The following is an 18,270-nucleotide window of genomic DNA, read 5'->3' as shown; positions in this document are numbered from 1 at the left end:
TCCTGCTTGACTGAGCCCTGAGCTCAGTGACCATAACGTGTCTTGCTGAATGCAGGATATGGGGAGTATGAGAAATATCCCTTAAAAGCATGCTCTAGCAAGAAAACAGTTCTTTGATAGAGCTATAGAGATCACGCAGGTTTCTCCTACCATGCATCCATAATAGTTCTACAGTGATTTAAGACATCATGCACTACAGACAAAGTGCACAACAGTGTATTGTAGTTACCTGACTGGTTCTGAAGGTGACCCGATAGTTGTACTGCATTCCATCTTTCTCCTTTCCGTCATCCAACCTCTCCCTGCGGATGCTGACTGCCACAGGTCCCAGATTGTCATCTACCCCAAAATAGTTTTGATGCTCTGGGGGTAGAACCAAAAAAAGCTCCAAATTAAAACACACAATCAGCATCACATTCATTTCTGACATCAAATGCTCAGAGTTGAAAAGCCTCCAGTTCATTGAACCCTCGCAGTTGTTAAAGATGTCCTTCACATCACTTAGTTTTTTTCTTCAAACAGAATATCAATTTATATTACCGAGTCCATTCATGTGAAAACTGAATGTGGACTGACCATGGCTGGACTGCGACACTGATTACAGAGAGCGGCAGGGGTCCAGTGGAGATTTGAAATTGATTCACTTTGGATTAGAAACTGCCTTGTAGTGGTAGGACTGGGATTTATTAAAATACAGCCCTGGAAACTGTGACCCACTCTGCCGCGTCACTGACCCAGATTCTCCACGCACCCTCCTGCTTCTCACGATGCAGACACATGTTCAACGGAGGAATTATAGAGACCTTCATGTGTTTTTGTTCAGCATTGCTCAGTATTAAAGATGAAAAAACAGTAGTCTTCAATATTCTCTATTCCGAAGTGATTCATTTATGATCAGACTACAACATGCATGCTTCAGGACTACAAGAGAACATGAATGTTTTGGGGCTTAGTGTATCTGTATTCCAGGACTCAACCGCACGACACACACTACTACAGACAGCCAGTTACCTTCTGCAACTGGCATGCTAAAATGAAATTGTTACAGGAGTAAAGCATTTGGTTTTGTTGTAATTATATATTGTTTTTATTGGCTAATTAACTTTGCAGTTTGGAATCAAATATGGACAAACAAGGAAAAGTTTCCTGGCTACATATGAACCCACACAGGTGTTACATGGAATGTGCCTCAGACCACGAGGCAACCATGATGTTCAGATAGGAGTATTTTCAGGCAAGTATGTCAGTGTTGTTAGTCGCTATATTGGCTGAGACCTTTATATAAATATTAATTAATGTCTCAAAGAGGATTCCTACTTTCTTTTGCCTGTCCAACACTTTTCTCAATCACAAATTATCTAAAATTCTGACTGACAGATTTTCAGGATATTTCCTGGGCAGATTCATGGCACTCAGGCACACAGAGCGTCTCCTAATGTTTTGGGAACCCGCCTCTTCAGTATACACAAAAATGACAAACTCTAATGGGCAGATTTTCATTAAATTTCCTTGCGACCTTTATGCCCCCCTGGAGGATGAACACTTTTTCATTTATGGAAAGTCGATGACATTTTCTCTTTCGTCACCCTCTAGCCGAGATGTTAATTTGTGCAGTAAAATTTGTCATTACCGCATGGGAAGATTGCCGTGAAATTTATCGATTCTAATAATGTTCTTAAGAGGTTGAAAATTGTTGCTTAATTTTCTGTTGAGGCTTCAAGAAAAGCAACGTTGCTGATATGTTCACTCTTTCCAGCAGTTTTGTATAATGGGCTATATTCAAAAACACTTAAGTGGTCACTAGCAGGGCTTTTCGACTTTTAGTCTTGTATAAGAACCAGTTCTAATTTCTGTGTTGATTCATTATAACTGTCAAAATCGCCCAGTGATTGTCTCAATTATAATTAAAGGACGATTAATGTACTTGATGATGTATAGTATAATATAAATATATAAAATGAGTGAAATAAATTCCAGCAAGTGTATGTGTGTTAGGGCATGGATAGGAGCAGAGCTTTGCGCACGCACAACAGTGCCTTGAGCAAACACTCCCTAATCCAGGCTAAAGCCAGGGAGAAAGACCTGGATTTCAGGAGACAACAAAAGAAAAACCTCACTAGGGACACAGCATTGACATTCGCCAAAAGATTTCTGCACAGGTTTTGACCACTGCATCCATGCCACATAGAGCATGCAATGTAAATACGGTGGCTGTTGTCACTTCGGCCCAACGTTGGTGAATAATAAATTAACTGCTGAGGCAGCGAGGGGTTAACTGTCTGATGAATGCATGGCTTGTCATGGACAGTGGACTGAGGGGAAATGCTCTGTGAGACATAAGGTCAAATGGTGGTAGGGGGGCTGTCAATGCATATGAGGCCACTAGCCATCTGAATACCAGCGGCACAGTGAGGGAGTGTCGACTGTAGAGGAAACCCTTTTGTCGACCCATCATGTCACCGGTTCTCACCACTTGCTGTTGACACTTTGCCAAAGGTTGCAGAATGGATGACTTTGATTGTTGTGTCAAATAATGCCACTTTTCCTTCTTGCTGTCACTCGACTTGGCAGAAATATCTTCACAATATTTTTTAAAGTCCTCCACCGACTGTGTGTCCTTACTCTTAACATGTGAAGTCCCCAAACTTTATTTCAGGTCAAATATTTCCATACACGGTTCATGTTACACTCTATATGTCAGCGTGCATGCAGTATGTGACCATGACCTGTACGTAACGAGGAGTGGCCCATGGGTGTGAATGAAACATTGTGTCCATTAGGACTGTCTGGGGAGAAACACTCCTGTTGCTGAGGGTAGTAGGGCTTTAGACGATCAATAGGATCAATGTTCAAACCAGGTTGATAAAAGCTTACCCTAAAGTGGTGACATGCTGTCATGTTTGTGTAAGTGTGTGCGTGGGCATGTGACTCTTTTTATGTGTGTTTGCAGTGAGGCAGAGGTGACGACAGACCTGTCACTCCAATAAAACACCTCATGAAAAAGGACAAGGTCTAGATTCACAGAATGTCAAAAAGGCATCTACCATAAAAAATATATATATATAATCAAAACTGAACTGACAGTGGCAACCGGGGGCGTTAAATTACGCATTGACCTGCATTGCCACGGTAAGAAATGCAAATACAAAATACAGCTACACCAGTTTTGGGATGAGTGGGGGTGAGGCAACATTTCACAGTAAATGATTATCACAGTAACTTTAATGGTACAGTCAAATGAAACAGATCAGTAATGGTCTCATTAACCTTGACTGAACCCGGAGTGCGGTCTCTCTCTCACACACACACACACACACACACACACACACACACACACACACACACACACACACACACACACACACACACACACACACACACACACACACACACACACACACACACACACACACACACACACACACACACACACACAAAAAGAGGAATACTTTAATTCTGAGTATCTTTTTGAAGACGCCCAGGCATGTGTGGGTGTGAAAGGTGAAGCAGCTGTTTTCTAGGGGGCTTAAGAACGGGTAATTCAATCTGCTGAGAGCAAACACAGATGCAGAGACAGTGGGAAAAGCAGATATGTATAATGTGGTGATGGGTTAGGAGTTGGCATGGTATTTCCAGCATCAGCCACATAGGTGTTTTAATGAGGGGAGCTGGGACCTTGGCATAGTCTTGCTGACCCTAAAGTTTCATATGAGGGGTCCATATGAGCTGTTCCCCTGTGGCCCCCACGGGGAACAGCTGCAGTACACCCTCTCGCTCACCTTTCTCTTCTCACATGACTAATCACAGCTTCTCCACAGGGTTCAGGGTAATATCACAGGGAGGACATGACTGCTCCTCTCCCGAGGAAGTGAAACACACCCCTGCACCAAACACAAGCCAGCTATTGTTCTGGACCTTATTTCATCTGCTCTTACAAAAATAACTGGCCCTTCAAGATATCTGACCTTATGAGTGAAGGCTGTTCCATTTGGGAACTTGCTCAGCCGCAGCATTATCCATAGTCTATTTTCAAGGAAATGGACTTGGCCAGGAAAGTTTAATAATCCTCAATTATGTATCAACCTAGCCCTCCTGTGTCATCACTGTACGAACACAAATAAAAAACATTTATCAAATGGATCCCTTACCTTTCCCATAAAAGTATTTGTGGTAGTAGTATGCTCCAAGGTCAATGTGTTCGATGATGTAGCGTTTGACCTTCTCCCTGTGGATTGGCTGGTTTTCTCGAGGCACCTCCAATACAGAGACTCCTGCATTGGTGCAGTGAGAACTCAAAGATGATTCAAAAGAGCAGCTCTCTGACACACTACTGTAGTTGGCACTGTTGACTCTGGAGAGGGATATCTTCCTCTCACCCTCACCACCGATCTCATTGCGAAAGTGCGGACAGCCCAGCACTAAATTGTTACTCTTCCCGTCCCCGTCATCCGCATCCAGGTTCTCTTTGGGGTTCAAGTCCTCCCTGCTGCCTAGTGGGGACTCAAACATGGGGGCATTTCCACTGCTACATCCTGCTGCTCCAATGTCCGCCCCTGGTCCAGGTCCAGGTCCAGGTCCAACTCCTACTCCAACCCCTCCTCCAACTCCAGGGCCAACTCCAGCTGAGGCAGCTGAAGCACCAGTAGTTGTGTTCTTCCTCTGGCTCAGGTTAGCTCTACTTGCCACCGCTTCACTGATGTTAAAAAGAACGCTCTGGACATCGTAGTGGGCAAAGCATTTTTGGAAGCTGAGCGGTCGCCGGTCATCCTCTAATGAGAGTCGGAAGGCATCACTCTCACTCTTTATGGTCCGCAGTTTCCTGAACAGAGAGGTTTCAGATGATTCTGATTTGAGACGCCTCATGAAGGACTTCTCCTGCTCCCGGTTGTAGAGGAGAGAAGTGTCTATATAGTCATAGCCTTGAATGTGGACTATCTCACCCCGGGAAATCTGGGCCGCAGTCTGCAGGCTGGGGGAAAGGGAGGCATCACAACGCAACAACTCAGGGAAACCCAGAGGAGGTATGCTACGGTGGTCCAGGGTGTCCACTCGGTAGCCCCTAAGCATGGTGAAAAAGCCATCCCCACTCAGGCCCTGACGGTCAATGGAGGATGTGCTGCCATACTCTCGGTGCAGCGAGGCCCCAGTGTTTGGATTGACAGCATTCTGGTCCATTATGTCCTCAGAGTCTATGTCACTTATGGTGACATCGCTGTTGCTGCGTTGACGGATTGGGTGGAGACCCTTTTGTGGCGAGTGGCAGAGGAGGTCACTCAGTGTGTATTTGTCTGAATAGTCTACTTCCAGACAAACTGCTTCACCTTGCTCCAGTAATTCCACAGTATGCTCCTGCTGGCCATTCTGAAACACTGGTATCACGCTCTGATAGTTTGGGGAAGGCCGTCCGTCCCATCCATCTTTCCTTGGTGGCCATTCTGTCACCCTGGCCCTGACGCCCATTTTAGGCATGGCTGGAGTACCATTTGTTTTGCCTGAACCATCAGGTTTCCCTTGCATGTTGGAGGTCGGTGGTCCCATGCCACCATTCAGGGCTTTGAGTTTCCTGCTGAATAGATCCTCTGACTGCATGACTCTGGGGTATTCTTCTGGGCCTCCCACAATTCCCACAAGGTCTGATTTGTTATTTGTCACAGGGCTCAAAATACTCATATCCTGCTGGCAGACTCCTTGAAGAGCAGGCTTTTAGGACCCATTACATCATGTGATTTGCTCACTGGTGAGTGTAGGAGGAGCTTCTTTCCTGAGTCAATGAAGCAGCCGTCGTCATAACTCACAGAAGGTGACTGGCATGACGTTCCACACACAGCATTTGAAAGTCAAGGACAAGTGTCTGAGGAGCGCCGAGTCTTTTCTCACAGCATGTCGCCAGTGCAGAACGACAGCTGGAAGAGTTGGACCTATGGCACAGAAACAAAAACACAAAAGGAAAATGTTAACATACAGCGAGTGTGGTTACAAGACTGTGAGTCAGACATTTTCATTTTAAACATAAGAAAAAAGCAGTAAGTATTCCAAAACACAGCCATTCAGTTCAGTGATAAAAATGATGATACAGCTAACTTGAATAGTCTGTACCCGGATACCTTGTTATAAACTCCCACCATGGGGTATGTAGGCCTGCTTTAGCGCTGAAACTATGTTAAGCATATTACTGAATGCAGTTAATTAGAGTATTTGAGAGGAGTTGGTGACATTATGGGTTTATAACAAGATAGATGTATATCTTTGTTGGTGCTTCCAGCCAATGCCAAACAGATGGTGGTGAAGCAAATTACAGCAACAAGAGGCAGATGTTCAGCTAAGTGTTCGCATGTACCAAGATCTCATCCAACCGCTCGCAGCATCATCAAGCCTGCAAATTATACAGTAGGGATTGTGTTGCATATTCAACGCCAATTCAATCTCGCCTTTTATCGACTGCAGTTTGTAAGCTGGAAAATTAACACGGACCCAATGAGGGAAATTGGATATGACAAATAAAACAAAGAAATTGAGGGGAAGAAATAAAGGCGCAAACAAACTGACTAACTGTACTGACAGTCAACATAAAACTCCAAGAGGAAATGAGCACCTCCAGAAAACACAAGCACGCAACGCTCTTCTCGAATCGATCCCACGTCATGCCATTAGGTGCACTGTAGGTCCATTGGGGGTAAGTGAGTGAGGTGTTACACTGGATTTATCCCCTCAGATTCTGACTTAGGCATGGAAGCTTACACCACAACATGGCATGCCAACAACAGAGACTGCGAGTCTTCCTATGTTGACCTAAATGCTTTTTTCTTGTTCTTTGGGGCTGGTGGTGTGCCTCATTTCTCCTATGCCGGAAATCACATGAAAACCCCTTGGGGATCATAAACCACGCTAAAGCGATTCCCTTCATAAGCCGAATATGATAAAGTTGGGCCCAGCATCCCAGTCTTTACTTCAGCGCCGTCCCCTGGCCTTTAACATGATAGCTTCTGTTTCCAGACAACTGTTTACATTTCTCTGTCATTTACTGTTAAGGAGGAGGATGAACTATTTTGGGAAGCAAATGTGGGCCACATCAAGATTAGCTTGAAGCCAGACTAGACAAAATACTCATGGGACGAGACAGAAACATTGCAATAATAAAGTATGCGCCTCTGCCAAGGCCAAGTACAGGTTAATGCATGCATGACCCAGATGTGTAGGAATACGAATAAGGAAACCTTCTCAGATAGGTCTACTGCCAAACTATCCATAATCCTCTCTCCTTACAGACTGGTTTGGTTCACAAGCGGGAAACTGTCTGTAGTGTCACTGTATTCAACACAAGGTTTTGAGAGGAGAGCAAGATATTGTGTTGTCATGTTAATGCATAATGTAGCGACCAGAACTGTTCTGGGGAATCTGTTTGTCTGTTGCAGTTGGCAAATAATGAATAATGGATTAAATGACTGGCTGCAGTGAAGTGAAGGCCAAAGCCACTCGTTTTCTATAGAGGCAAAGTCTGTGTCTGAAAAAGGCAAATATGATATGTTATCTAATCCTCTCTAAGTAAAGCAATTAATTGAAATGATTTGCACAAGGAATCTCCACATTCAGAGACTGGTTTACCTACAGCTAAAATAGCTTAATCTGGTGCTTGAATCATATACACAAGACTATAATGGAGGACGTTTGTGTAGATCTGGTCTCATATAAATTTGATAACACTTTTAAAAATATATTATTGTTTCTGAAGTATCCATCTCAGGTCTCTCTCTCAGACGTGACAGGGAGCAGAGGTGAGCATGGCCATAACCCAGATGTCAAGCGTTGACTGAACACTGTCTTTTCACGCTCACAAGGAGAGCAAGTGACAGCAAAATGTGCCACCTGTGTAAACAGCTTTACCAGTGGTGACACTCTAGCAGAGGCTTTTACGGATCACTGAGAACAGGAAGAACAAAGAAAGTGACATATACTGTAATGTCAATGCGTGACAGCAAAGCAGCATGATGGACTTCTCACAGTTGTCTGTATTGGGCAGCTCAAAAAGTGAGAGGGCTGCAGTGCCGTAAAAAGTGATGTTAAAAGAACATTAGTTCAAATCACATCACATTCTTTTCATTCGTGGCTGTGTAATATAGCGGCCTAGTTTTGCATTCAGTCTCTTTTCCACTGGTGGTGAATTCATAGTGAAAACAGCAGTTGGAGACTTGTGTGTTTATGTTCATACTGCCCAGACTCTCCCCGGCTGTGTTACTACATGGGGTCAGGAAAGGGCGAGCAGGCCTTAATTTCATATCGAGGACAGGACAGCATTAACCACTGAACATTTTGTTTCTGCCTTTCCGTTTCCTGCCTTCTATTAGCTACTTTCCCAAAGACAGTGATTAATGAACAAAGTTGTACTATGTCTCATTACACATCGGGCCCACAACTCCCTCAACCAACGGAGAGTGCCACAAGCTCTTTGGTCGACAGAATCTATCTTCTTGTGTGACCTGAAGGAGGCTGTTTTCTGTCCTTTCCTTTGTGGCTGTGTGTACAAGGGACGCAGCAGATGGAGGGTGGGCGGACTGCTTTGCTAACAGCCCTTTATTACTGGAGTAATGCATCGCCATTATGTGTGTTTAAGACACAAGGCCTGGTGAACAGAGGGAAGGGATGGAGAAGGAGAGATGGGAGAGAAGGAGAGGCCTAATTACAGTAATGAACTCATTTTCTGTCTCTGATGTTAGATAGTCTGTGTTTCATCGCCCTCATCCAGAGAAGAGTGGCAAGGCAGTTCTGCCAGGTCCGAAAATAATCCTCTGACACTGGCCTGATTAAAGACCCGGCAGCTATTAATACGCTGTCAGAAAAGAGAACATGTTCTGTCCACTACCCTGACATTAATGCTCTACTATCACTGATAGGCCATGTCACCAAAGCAGGACATGCAACATGATGTCAGTCAACTCTGGAGGACTCACTAGACTGATGGACTTCTCGAGTCACTTCTACAATTCCACACTGAGTCATTGTCCCGCTGAAAAAAGAAGAAGCTGTGGACTGTCTTTTTGTTGAGTTTGGTTGTCCTGCAGTTCAGCAAATGAGCCATATGCCCGTTAGATATCTGGATTACTAATAGTGGGGGGGAAAAGGGAAACATTACAGTCAAGATTTATGGTAATTAAGTCAAAATGCAAGGATGTTCTACGAAACAGAACTGCAAAAATGACACTGAAGCTTAATTCGATGCCAGTCGCAAACACATTTTGAGGACGACATTATTAAGACAAATCCACTCAGGAAATTAGGCAGATACTGTCTGCCCAAAAAGAAGGGGCATGCCATTAGCCCTTATAAAAAAGCATTTGTGTGAGGAATAAAGCCTGATTCGTGGGCAACAAGGCCGGTTTCAGGTAGCAGTGATTCTCTGAAAAGCCAAACATGTCACATAATGACACGTCTTAGACCTTTCAAAGTATCTTGTTCTGAATAAACTAGAGGAACTGATGTTGCACAGGTAAATTACGTGTTGAAATTGCACAAAAGCACCAAGAAGTCACAATTATTTGAGCGAATATGTCGAGATTAGCATATGTATGGCCATCACCGGCCCAATTTAACTGCATGTTTCTGCCAGTACGCCCACAATGCATGAATACAGAATAATGTACTAACCAAGCATTGCGTTGTTGTATTATTCAGTACACTGGCAAAGCTGAAGCAAGACAATGTTGTTGGTTAAAGAAGTAACATGGCCTTCAAATGAGACAATTGAATTCGAGCCATGACTTTTGCTGACATTTTTTTAACATTCCTCTAAAATATGGCGTCCTTCAGGGTGTCCATCCTATTGCACCTCAGGTCAAAATCAAACATATTTATTTAGCCCCAACCAAGCTGCTGGGCCACTCTGAGCCCTGGGGTGAAACCAGACCTGTAATTATGGCCAATTATCTTTAATAAAGCCTTGTGTAATTGGGTCATATTAATACTCCTCTGTTCTCCGCAGAGCAGGAAGTAGTAGCTAGCCTTGTTCCCAAGATGCCTCAACCTTGAGACGTGAGGCCAAGCCATGATGCAGTCATCCTCCCGTCCCGCAGTGTAGGTTAGAGGCCAAGACGATTACACCAATTTTCCAGCCCATGGACTTCATCATATAGTGAGTCAGGCAGCATTGCTGTGTGAAGCAAATCCACAAGTACTTCATGGTGTATTCGCAACCCCATATATTTTAGTTCTTTATTACCTGCCTTCTACTGTTCTATGTTGAGAGGCTGCAGCCACTCAGACATTTTGAATGTGTCACACTGTGTTTATGATTAGCAGAGGGGAAGGAATAAACCCAAGCGGAAAGAAAAATAAACCTGAAGGCATGTTGATTATTCATCACTGGCCGCCATATGATTCCTCAATAAACTTATAAAAAAAACAATGAATCACATTCCATGTCACTCCACACTCAAATTTGATCAAATTTGCACTGCACATGGTGTTAGTGTTTCGCCCTCTGAGGAGTTAATTTAAAACAACGTGGGAGCTCTGTTTTCAATACTATATTGTGAGCAGCTGTTCCAACCTTGCGGTGGGAATGGGAGGGGTACATGCAATGGTTTTGGGCAGGACAGTTATTGAATTCATCACACTTGCAGCCAGAGCAGGAGGGTTTATGTCTGCAACCAGATCCGTGGTATCGGCAATCTGATGAAAACACTTGTGTTTCTGCTTCACTGGAGCAATTCTTTACCTTAACTGCGTTATGGCAAAGGCGAACGTGAGGTTAAGGAGAGGAAAGAAAAGTGGTGGAGCGGGTATGAAAAAAAAGGAATGGGAGTTTGTCAAACCTTGCTGAAAGAGCTTCATGCAATTAAACCACAGAACCAATTAATTGGCCGATGTTATCCTTGCAAGTTCATTATGGGGGCCTGGGAAACCAGGCATACCAAAGTTCCTCCATAACCATTAAGGGATGTGTGTGTGTGTGTGTGTGTGTGTGTGTGTGTGTGTGTGTGTGTGTGTGTGTGTGTGTGTGTGTGTGTGTGTGTGTGTGTGTGTACCACTGCTCACACCGACAGAGGCTATGAAAGTATGGACCAAAGAAAACCAAATGCACCATTCAACTTCTTCCTCTTTCATCTGCTGGTCCCACAATTCAGCCTCACAACAGGGAGGAATCTCCCACCAGCTGACACTCAAATTAGCACTGATGCTAAAGCCCTGCCATTATCGGGCCAAAACTGCCCCATCCTTTCAGCAGTGATAACTCACTATTTTTGAGCTGCTAAGAACCCAATAATCTAACTCCTCCCTCTCTTATCGTGGTCAGACCACCAACCAAACACCCCGATGTGCCAATATTGCCTGCAGGGTGTGATGCTGAGATTTTAATGGCTAGTGTGAATGGAGGGTCACACCCTCAGTGGGAGGTAAGGAAACCAATAAAATGAGTTCCAGCCAGTAGCATTATCAAGCCCGACATGTGGGAAGTAACAGCAAACCATATCCAACCTAGTTCTCCCTCGAAAATATTCCCATGGATCAGAGTTTCACAAACAAAGATGATCAATATTTATTTGGGTTAATTGGGATTGCTCAAGTAAGAGCTACGCCATTAAAATTAAACGTCATCAGTGATGGGTGGCAATTTTATCCATTAGAGAGGATATTCAGATGTGACTGTCCCTAAACAAACAGACAACATCGCGTTAACATCATCATCACCATCTTCAACTTCACCCACCATTTGGCAACTAGTCCTCCCTGTATCCCACCCTCTCTTTCTCGAGAATCACTTTCTGCCCTTTGGAGCTCTGGTGTATCCAATTTCAAATCAAATTTGGCCGTTGAAATGAAAGGCTGTTGGGTGTGAATTGAGGTCTTTTCTATGCACAGTCGCAGAGACATGAGGCCAGAAATCCTGATGATGAAATCTGAAATCAAGATGCAGCAGCTCCGGATGTACCCAACTTCCTGGTGCTGCTTTACGACAACAAAAAGCAGAAAAAGTAAACAATGTGTTTGTTCCCTCAAACAAACATGGAAACAGAAGTAAATATTGGTACAGATGAGTGTTGGGAAAGTGTGCCAGCTATTTTGAAGATGTGCCAATAACAAGTGACCCTTTTCATTAAAAAAGCGTCTGCTATTTATTATGGGGAATAAAATCTATTCATTACGTTTAACAAGCAATAAGCAGTCCAAGCAAGTCATTTATTTTATTTATTAATGGCACAAGAAGAATATTTTGAACACTGTACAGACAAGCACCAGCTGCTTTTTCAATGCAAAAACAACAAATCTTGGTAGATCCTTTTACGTTTGCCTTGAAATTATTGATCTTCGTGTCAAAACTTGCACCCCAAAGGCAAAATCTACAACATGTTAATGATTACAGGACATCTTCAAACTCCTTCCCCCAAGAGATCCGTGATTCCGACTCCGTCACCACCTTTCAGTCACGCCTAAAAACCCACCTCTTGTCCTCTGCATATCCCTAGCTCCCCCCGTCCCACTTTTTAAAAAAATTTTAATTTTTTTTTTGTACCAGCGATTTTTTAAAGTCCCTCCTACTACTTCCTTCTACTACTGTCTCTGCAATCTCATTTCAGACTGTGCATATGCACTGTGTCTAATAGCTACAATCCTCCACTGAAAGCATAAGAGTGTCATGTCATCACCGCTGACCCTTTCTGACATGATCCAATTTACCTGGCAACGGCGGCAACCGCACACTCGCACAAACACACACAGTGTGCCTGCATAAACAGAGAGGGGCTGAGCAGGGGCTGTTTCTGCAGGAGCGGGAGACGATTGCAGGCTCTGTTTACATCTCAGCGCACACAGACCTGAGTTGACCCAACAGCAGAAGAACAATCAGAAGAAGAGATAAAAAAAAAAGGAGGCCAGACAGTACAGAGCTAACATGTACGCTCACCGTCTCTTCGTTCCCCCCAGCGCTCTGCCTCACAATGCACTGTGGGAAATGCCCACATTCACTAATGCCCAGTCAGTGCCCCAGGTGCACAGACTTTAGGAGAACACAGGCTCTGTCCAACACACACAGCAGTGTCTGCGGGAGTGTAGCGTCTGGCACGAGTGCTACTTCAGACGAGACTCCGTTTGCTCTGTCTGCATTTTAGTCTATATAAAAATCCTTTCACCTGTTTCTTCTCCCCGCGGAGCGGACCAGACAGGAATCTCTGAAAGAAGGAAGTTGCTTCATACCAGAATAAGACTTTGATATTTCCAAAACAGCCTAAGAAAACCAAAGAGCTTTCCACAAACATGAGACAGACAACAGCTGTAGTACAAGAGGCCAAGGAGATAAGTTATGAGCTGCACGGTCTTATGTTTGCTCCCAGGGCTGCAGCGCTAACCTGACGTGATTCACTGCCCTCCAACAGTCATCTCGCCACACCTCATCTGTCAACAGTTATGCCCTCATGCGTAAAATTAAACAAAGGATGGCTGTTTGCTTTGCTGTGGACTTTGTTGTTTGGACTGGTGGTTATTTCTAGCCACTGTCTTATCTTGGAAGCAGCTTACATGAACTGTTTTCCTACCCCATTGCACCCTTGAATGTGCTGCCACTTTGTGCGAGCAGTAGCTCCATCTGGAATGTGCTCGCCACAGCGGAGTCTAAAGGCACGGAGGTGACCTGTGTTCAAACTCCATTTCACTTGGTTCTGGGCGCAGTGAGCACTTACCCAACAGAAACTGCAAAATGGGGAAATTCGCTTCATTTCCTGCGCACATTCAAATCTCATAATATCGACCATATGCTTTGTTACAGACAAAGAAAAATGCCCTGCCAGAAAAGAGAGTGGATTGAAAGACCACGGTTGTGTATGGATACCAGTGAACTAGAGGGAGGGGGAGTCAAGGAAAATCCAATAATGTATATACTGATCCACTCAACATGACTGCACATATCTTTCATCTGTGGAAACATCCATTGCGGCTTTCAAAGTAATTGATTGAATTGTTAAGCATCACAGCAAGGCACAAACCTGTAAGAGTTGAAATGCAGTATATATCATTAAAAAACCACACGTCTTCTTTAAGTGCTTTAAACCTGACTTTTAACACTTAATTACAACTGAGCAGATGCTTCATTCATCATCATTTTCCTGTGGAAACATTAAATACAACTTGTGCATCAGCTGTAACACTGGAATGGCCACATTTTTATGCCAAGATTATCAAATTGGTGAGCAGCATTCCATCTAGTGGGACCTTAACCACAGTCGCAACGCCGATGGAAGCTTCAAATAACCACGCTGACAAGGTGAGGAGCTGAGCTATGCGGTTAAGTAGTGATGTGAAAAGAAAAGAGCCCCTGTTCTTAAGATGGACCGAGCCTCAAATCAAACGGAGGTAGTGCTGGCTGTAGGTAGTGGGCGAGAGGCAGACCTCCTCCTGGCTCCACTGAAAATGGGAGTATCCTACCCTGTTGCTCTGCCAGCTGGCTATCTGCCCAGCGCCTGCCAGGCAGCACACTGCCATTGTCCTTTGGTGATCTGAGAATTAAAATAGACAGGACAATAGATTTTTCCTGTTTATTCACACGAGAACAAAGAACAAGCGCCACCGGAAAACAGAGACCAACGAGGCACCGAGTTAAAAGATGTAAGCGACGTTGTAAACTTGGCTTGGATGAATAAAATACAGAGTCCCCGTTCGGATACAAAATTAATGCATACTGACTAATATGACCAATGGAATGCTGTGTTAATAGAAATGTGACTTGCAGTGCTATCATGAAGCACTTAGCTGAATGTCAGTTACCATTATGTTAGGACCAGCGTTGGTATCACTCCCAAGATACATGTGCATGTGTTAGATGTCACTCTCACTTCGAGCCTATTCAGGTTTCTCAGACTGAAGCTCCTGCATGTTCCCAACAGAAGGAGGCCGTGTTTGTTCTTGGCTGCTCCAGTGGAGCCCTGTGAGCAGAGAGAACTGTGCTGTGGCACTTCTCCAAAAGGGACCATCTGCAGCCCCCCATGGCCCAAAACTGGGCCTAGCCACAACGGCCCTTCGCTGCAACGGTGAGACAGAGAGGGACGTGCAGGGTTGATGTGGCCCGTCAGGCCTCCAGAATAAACCACCACCTATTTCCATCAGCACACATTCCCCCCTCCACCACCTCCCAGCAGACCGCTACTTGCCCAGCTACCTTCGTACCGACGACAGCCTGTCAGCAGAGTACACTCACTCATACCACTTTCACACCAAAATTACCGTGTAGACCCGAGATTTTGAAACACGGGTCGACCCGTGTTTAATCGGCAATTGGCCACTTTCACACTGCGAGCAGACCAGGGTCTGCTGATTCGTGTAGTGACAGTTGGCGGCCATAGATGGCGGTAGAGAGCGATGCGCGCCGTAAAACAAGAACAGTGCAGTAAACAACAGAAAGCGTGGTTGCCAGTGAGCCGGTGGTCAACGTCACCTTGTGTCTTGTACTTGTCACTCTTTCAAAGTTTACAAACTCAGCGCAGTGTTACGAGCCGAGCCTGGCCCTTTAAGCAGGTGGCCCTGGGGGATTTGAAGTGTGTGTGTATGAGAGAAGAAGAAGCTTGGCTCTGCGCGCTGTGTTTGTGTACGTAGCTGCCGCCACAAGGAGAACGGGCTCCGCACATCGTCCATGTTACCGACAGTTTGTGGCCACTGTGTAATGAGAGACCGCCTGATGAGGCCGTGTGTGTCCGCCGAAGGGTTGAAATGAAGTGCCCCGTTCTAAACCTCATCGATGATCTGGATTGTGTTAGTTGTTACCACCAAGGAGCCGAAGCTAAGCTAAGCGAGCTAGCTACATGCGAGGGGGTCAGCCCTATATCCCACATTTCTAGGACATTTTCAAAATTAGGGTTAGGGTAGGGTTAGGGTTAGGGCTACTGGATAATAGGTTAGGTGTAATTGGCTACCAAATTGGGAGAAAGGGGGATAAAATCTGATACAAATTCATGAAAAACGAAATGTGGGAACATAGGGCCTAATTTTGGGAAAAAAATCTTAGAAATGTGGGAACATAGGGCTGTCGGAACATAGGCACGTTCCCCATGCAAGAGGTCTCTTTACTACAGCCGGTGAGGTAACAGCAGTTACTGACGGAGGAGTCGAGCCGTCATTGCCTCCGTCATCGCGCAAATTAGCGGGTTCACCCGGGTTTGACGTCCACATCAATGCGGATCGGAGGTGAAGCCGATTATTACCCGGGTCTATTGCAGAGTCATTTAACCCGGGGCTGAATGCCGATTAAACGTTTCACACTGCAGAAAACGCCGGGTGTTAGCGGGTTTAAAGGGGTTTTTTGGCCAGTGTGAAAGGGGCTTCAGTGAAAGGACTTCTTTTTTTTCAAAAAGCAATGGAGAGGCGGAGAAAAATGGTGAGAAGAGTGCTCTCATCTCGCATAAGGCAAGCTGTGAAAAGAACGAGAGCTCTGAGAGCGGTCATGCCTCTGCTCCTCTGCTGAGGTCAGTCAGAGTCCAGATCGTCACATTATCACTGAGCAACAGTGCGACAGAGGAGGGAAGTAGGTAAGCTGCGACACGACTGAGGACCAACATTCTCACACGTCATTCAGAATTTATACTTGTCGACCGACGGAGCGACCTGGGAACATCTCCCTCTGAGGTCTACCTCCTCTTACTCACTTCCTAGGTGCTCATTTCCTTTTCAAAGTTGAATTTTCACACTTGGCCTGGTTTTACTGACAGAAATCTGGCACACGAGAGACAATTTGGACTTCCAGACAACATCTGGAGCGACGCAGCTGACACAGAATAAGGTTTAGTCAACCGGAGGATGCAAGGGGAAGACAACTGTGAGGAGGACAGGAGTGAGCACAGATACACGAGTCACTCATTTATTCACCTTAGAAGAACTTCTTGTGCCGCGTCTGGCACTCACCGTCTACAAAGCAAGACTTTCTACGCTTTATGAAATGCTAATTCTCCACACAAATACAAATAAACCTGAGGTCAATGTGTATCATTTAGCCTTGAAGCTTTTTCTTCATACGGCATTACATGGAAGAGCTACATTACACACCAACACCCGCCATGCTTACCTGTTTAAGAAAGTCCTTTTTCATCCGAGTCATAAATCATAGGAACAGAAAACACAAAGCGCAGTGGGCCACTGTGGAAATAAGCCCACTGTGGAGATGCTATCCAAGTGCATTAAATCCATCAGCCACTTGTTGAGTACAAGCCACCCATAAAACCCACACAGGAGAGAGAAATCCACCACACTTCCCAGCAGAAATCCTGAAAAATAAACACAGACGCCACAACTCTTCCTTTTGCTCCGTTATCCAGCAACAAGTTTGAAGAGAGTAAAATAAGGACGAGTCCGGCAGCCACTGGGGAGTCAATTTAGCAACATGCATACAGCTGCCCTGTAATGCACACAACCCTCTCCCTCCCCCTGTGACAAAGCCACCAACAGCTGAATGAGACTGCAGCATTAGCATATGTAAGGGAAAGTAGGTGGCCGTGCTGGGTGGGGGGGGGCGACTGCTGGGTGTTGGTGGTTGGTGGTTGGTTGTGGTGGCCCGGGGGAGGGGGTGGACCATGACATTCAGAGCTTCTCTGGCTGACAGGAAAGACGAGAAAAAAAAGAGGGGGCAAAGCCATTGTTACTGGCAAAAGATGCCCAGGTCAAGCCTGTGACCTTCTAAGTTCCTTGCGATAGCTGACATTTGGAGCGGCGAGAGATAAAGGAATCCATTTATTTGTTCCCCATCGACGGCCTGGTACAAAAGTCTGTCTGACAAACCCAGCAACCTTGACCACCTTATAAAGGTGCCATGTTGTAGAATATGAGATTTCCATGTCTTTTATGATTAATGCCAGGGATTTTGTTTCTCTGAGTGTTTACTTGAAGTCTGGCACTGTACTGGCTCTAGCAGACCCGTGGACAGCCCAGATGAGGCCAGATGACCAGGGGTTTGCAGCAGAACTACTAGAGCTACTGTTACTAGAGCCCCAGAAATAAGCATGACAGGGGAGATGTACATGGTAACATCCATACTACTACGTTTTCAATTTGAAACGGCTTTTAAAAACTGAAACAACCTCCGTCCACACAAGCAGTTTAGCTCCATAACAGAATTAATTCCCGTCTATACTAACACACCTGAAAATGTATATATCACATGACCATTGACGTACACTGAGCATGTGCTTGCTGGTGTCAGGAAGCAGACTGTCGAACTCTACAAGTGGTTATAGCTACAGAAAAGGATAAGAGGATAAGAAAAGGAAGTAAGTGTGGGTGACTGTGTCATCGTTTCCAAACACC

At 45.0% G+C, this 18,270-nt stretch overlaps 1 protein-coding gene across 5 annotated transcripts in view; it reads right to left on the bottom strand.

Moving 5' to 3' along the window:
* LOC118283511 (signal-induced proliferation-associated 1-like protein 2) overlaps positions 1-18,270 on the bottom strand; it is a 78,668-nt gene that overhangs the window by 43,321 nt on the left and 17,077 nt on the right. For 4 of the 5 annotated variants that reach the window (XM_047334915.1, XM_047334914.1, XM_047334913.1 and 1 more), the window contains exons 2-3: positions 4,149-5,918; positions 230-363 (exon numbers count right to left, since the gene is read on the bottom strand). In XM_047334915.1, the coding sequence (XP_047190871.1) occupies positions 230-363; positions 4,149-5,670 (1,656 nt within the window). In that variant the 5' untranslated portion in view covers positions 5,671-5,918. Of the gene's footprint in view, positions 1-229; positions 364-4,148; positions 5,919-17,035; positions 17,120-18,270 lie in introns of those variants that run through there. The other variant, XM_047334912.1, reaches the window with a different exon arrangement.

Source organism: Scophthalmus maximus, chromosome 10 (genome assembly GCF_022379125.1).
Source record: "Scophthalmus maximus strain ysfricsl-2021 chromosome 10, ASM2237912v1, whole genome shotgun sequence".
In the NCBI taxonomy this organism is placed as follows: Eukaryota; Metazoa; Chordata; class Actinopteri; order Pleuronectiformes; family Scophthalmidae; genus Scophthalmus; species Scophthalmus maximus.
Note: the sequence above shows the minus strand (reverse complement) of the source record. Positions and strands in the feature narration are given on the sequence as shown.